At 45.6% G+C, this 4295-nt stretch overlaps 1 protein-coding gene across 2 annotated transcripts in view; it reads left to right on the top strand.

Annotated features, from left to right (window-relative positions):
• MYO5B (myosin VB) overlaps nucleotides 1-4295 on the top strand; it is a 275873-nt gene that overhangs the window by 221801 nt on the left and 49777 nt on the right. For both annotated transcript variants that reach the window (XM_006144449.3, XM_006144451.3), the window contains exon 26: nucleotides 1926-2066. In XM_006144449.3, coding sequence (XP_006144511.1) covers nucleotides 1926-2066 — 141 coding nt within the window. The remainder of the gene's footprint in view (nucleotides 1-1925; nucleotides 2067-4295) is intronic.

The raw sequence follows: 4295 nt of genomic DNA, 5'->3' as shown, positions 1-4295 counted from the left end.
CCAGGAAGGAATGAGAGGAGTAGATTCCTGATTCCTCTTGCAACATGAGATAGAGTAGTGAAATGGTTGGCTTAAGAACGAACAACTAGTCATTAAAATGGATATAATTTATCATCCCTATGTGCTATCACAGTGCAATAATCATATTAATGAATACACAAGAAAGTTATTCCTTAGAACAATAGAAGTTTCTTAGAACTTAGAAGCTAGGTGAAACTGAGAGAACAATAAATATTTGGAATGTAAGTGTGCTGGGTGACTGCGTATCTGTAGCGAAAGCCTCTTAGAATAGCTAAATACATAACTTACCCCACAGTGGACTTTATGGTCTTTGTGTAGTTTTGTCAAAGATACGAAGACACACAGTTTTTCCTCTGGCATTAGGAAAGAAGAAAATCACATCAAACCCTGTAAGACAAGTGGAAACAGATATGGAAGCAAGATGGTTCTATAAGTTGATATGCTTTGAGCATGTTGTTTGCTAGGCAGGTGCTGCTGGTGGACACTGTGGAAACAGCGTTGACCAAGCCTGTGAAGGACTCTGTCCGCACAGAGCTTGTTTGATGGGGAGTTAGACAATTAACAGGAGAAAATTAACAAGTATTGCTAAGTGCTATAAAGAAAAATAAAGGATAAGAAAAGAGAGTAATGGAGGACAGGGTGGAAGGATAGAAAAGGAGGTTCTCAGGATAAAACCACCACTTATTGGGGCCAGCAGGAGGTCAAGGCGGCTGGATCCCACATGGCCAACTGTGCAGTTTGAGTCCCACACCTGGTGACTTGACCATCACAGCAGGCGCATATGCGTGTGTGCGTGCCCAAAATCCCAAGAGGTGAACGAAGGAGAAGGGATTGCTGTGTGGCCATCCCCTCTAGGGGGTGATGTCTCACTTCCCCCACCCCCCTCTCTCTCTTTGGTGAATGTATGCACCCTCTGACAAAATTCTGGGGGTAGAGGAAAGATTCCTTTACACAGTTCTGTGTGGCTTACTGGTTGCCATATGCTCTTGGTAAGCCTTTAATAAATGCTGGCCTCACACCCTTGGTTTTGCTACTATAGACTCCTAAGTCTAGGCCCTGGAGGCTCAGTCAGCCTGAGCTCCAGGTACATCATCCAGTGTCTGGGTGTGTGATTGTTTACATACAGACATTTACAAGCACTGCCATCATGGGTTTGTGTCCTTCAAGGAAGCAGAGACTGTCCAATGCTGGCTAAGTAGGAGGTTCTCGTTAAGTACTTGCAGAACCAGATTGTAGCATCCTGCATGAACATACAGATAACTTTTAACAATCCATGTGGATGTGCTTATGCACATTACACATGCACAAATAGGGAGCATGTTTGTACATACACCGACACATTACAGAGTCCTGGACAATAGACCCAGGCATGAATCTAAAGAGGAAAAAATCTCCTGGGAGATGAATGTGTTAAGATCTATTGGATACGTGGGTTCTGTGGCAGGACAAGTGTTGGTTCTGTTTCAAGATGCAATCAAGTGGTGGCCAACAGCACATTTGCAGGGATTAGTGACCACATTGATGCTCATCAGGAAGCATGACGTCTAGAGTTTTACAGTTTCTCTGGTGTAGGACCATTTTCCAGAAACGAGCTCTCTTAATTTCTGAAATAAGTGGCTGTGTCTTTATCCATTTGTTCTTGGAATATATGATCAGTCATTTTAAGTGGCTCACACAGGAGGAATATAAATGGGTGAGACTCAGATGTTATCTAGACAAGAAACGAGCCTGGAGCACCCACTTCAGCATGAGAAATGCCAGGTGGTTGGCCTCGGCTTTATGTTTGAGGTGCAGATTGGTGTTAGGAAGAGAGGCACTAGGCGGCTGATACAGAGGTGGGCATTGAGGCGCTGTGTGTTCGTAAGGTATTAAGGCTGAACCTCTCTTTCCTGTCGTCTTTGAAGGAAATGGGCCTGGAGAAGGCAGCCATGGACATGACAGTCTTCCTGAAGCTGCAGAAGAGGGTGCGAGAGCTTGAGCAGGAGAGGAAGAAACTGCAGATGCAGCTGGAGAAGAGGGAGCAGCAGGACAGCAGGAAAGCCCAGGTGTGTGGAGGGGCTGCAGCTCTCTGGGCTGCCTGGGTCAGAGAACAATCCAGCTCATGCCTACCAGGGCTCACACAGTAGGTATAGCCAAGTGGGCTCATGCTGGTGGCTGGTGCTGGGTTTCAGAGGGGGCCATCCATATGTGTTTGGGGTCATATGAGTCTTCTCTGTGAGTGTCCCATGCCACCAAGCTGGGCAGAAGTAAGCTTCCCCTGTGACTCTAGGAAAGGATTTCCTGTGGTGAAGCTAGCAGGGATCCTGTGTCATGATCAGACTTGCAAAGAAGGGAGCCTTGACCAGGGTGTATAAAAGAAATACAGCAGAAGTCAAGTTTTAGCAGAGAAAGCCTTTTGTTCTTTTATACCTGGAATCTAGTATAGCCTCATTAAGTCAGGAACAGATGGAGTGTGCAGGGACTCACTCGTCTTCCCCTTGCCTCAGTCCAGATTATCATCTGCCTCTTCAGCCTCAAGGGAGTATTGTTTGAAATCTTAGAGGACCCGGAAGTAACTACTCTGTTTCAGAGATCCATTGGGCACTTTTGCTGCATGAGCTCAGAACTTTGCTAATGCCAGGCTGATAGAAGGTATGCAAAGGAGACAAAATGAGAAGAGACAAAAGTGTTAGAGGAATTTCTAGCCAGCGAAGAATTTAAAATTGGGTTTGGGTGCACCAGACAGCAGACCCAGGTGAAAAATAAAAACTAACATTGGCAGTGCTAAAATAAATGCAAAGTTGAGTATAAGAGATTGGTTGGTGCTCTAGGAATAGAGCCAGTTGAATCCAGCAATAAGGAGATAAGAACCACCGTTTTCTATTTCTTTAGCAGTATAGAGACTACTTCTCATGGAACAAAGGGCTAGTTCTGACATGGATCATATCAAGAGCTGACCTCATAGTAGGTTTGGAAAAGGCCCTTCATCTCTTCCAAGAGCCGGATTGCAAATTGTGGAATTTGACACCCTCAACCCACCTTAATCCCACCTCTACACACACTCTCCTTGGCGACACCTGTCTTCCCTTTCAGTTCAAATGCCTGCAGACTCTGAACTGCTATCAGATTCTAGGGTTTGCTTTTTTTCTTTCTTAGCAGTAAGGGGAGAGGTAAATCTTACTGATGGATTTTTATTCTCTCAGGTGGATTAGATTTAGAATGGAGAGAGAAAAGATTAGGTCTATAAATGACTCGCTCATTCAATTAGAAAGGAAGCTGCCCTGACAGGCAAGTGCAAATCACGTACATAAAAAGCTACACCGATGACGGCAGGCAGCGCCTGTGGGAGCTTCCCACCCACCTGTACTGCCAGAGCCATTCTCCGGGTTCCCCACTGCACAGACGCCAAATCATTGTAGAATCTTGGCCTTCAGACTTCTTCGTGTCTCAGTACCAAGTAAAAAGGGCACCTCTTTCCTTAAAAGATATCACTGAGCAAGAATTAGAATGGTAGACTTGGACTACGATGACTGTCATGTGTATTAGGAACCCCTCTTCCAGGGAGCAGAAAGACCTTGTTTCTGACAGTTCAGTGAGAAAGGCAGAGTAGGACAGGGAAGACTATGGAACCCCTTTATACCACCTGGAACAGAGCTCTCAGGGGGCAAGATCTTAGATCTGAAATCGGTCCCAAAAGAAATCCTAAGCTTCCTATCTTTATTCTCAAAAGATATGGCCCGAGGTCTCAGCCACACAGAGAGGTCACCCTGTGAGCAAGGAATCCTTAGGGAAGTCTGGGTTGTACCATCAGGGTGGAGGCCTCTGTGACAGACAGCTGTCAGTGCATCTGGCCTCCTACCCATGCAGCTCCCTTCCCTGGGCCAGCAAGGTCACCTGGGCCACCAGGCTGATTCCAGCAGGCTCCCACTTAGAAACATGACTGCCAGCCCGTCTTACTACTCATAGCCCCTTGAGTTGGAGTGGATGGTCCTTCTTTTTTTTTAAAAGTTTATTCATTTATTTTCTCCATGAGCAAAAACAGAAATACAGCAACCCCAAGAAGATCTTGACACTGTGATATACCCCAGCCTTCAACTGGCTCTAAACTCTGGGAAAGCCGATGCCTGGTGTTCTCAGGAAGGTCTCTGGACTTGAACCAGGAACCTTCCCATGTGGATCTACCTTACAGAAAGCATCACATTTTATTGTTGTACCACTATCTGGTCCTGATACCCATTTTTTTTTTTTTTTTTTTTTTTTCAGGGGTTTTGCTATAGGGCCGCGGTACCAACAAC

This window comes from Tupaia chinensis, unplaced genomic scaffold, assembly GCF_000334495.1.
Source record: "Tupaia chinensis unplaced genomic scaffold, TupChi_1.0 Scaffold000119_2, whole genome shotgun sequence".
Lineage (NCBI taxonomy): Eukaryota > Metazoa > Chordata > Mammalia > Scandentia > Tupaiidae > Tupaia > Tupaia belangeri.
This window is presented reverse-complemented; position numbering and strand designations above follow the sequence as displayed.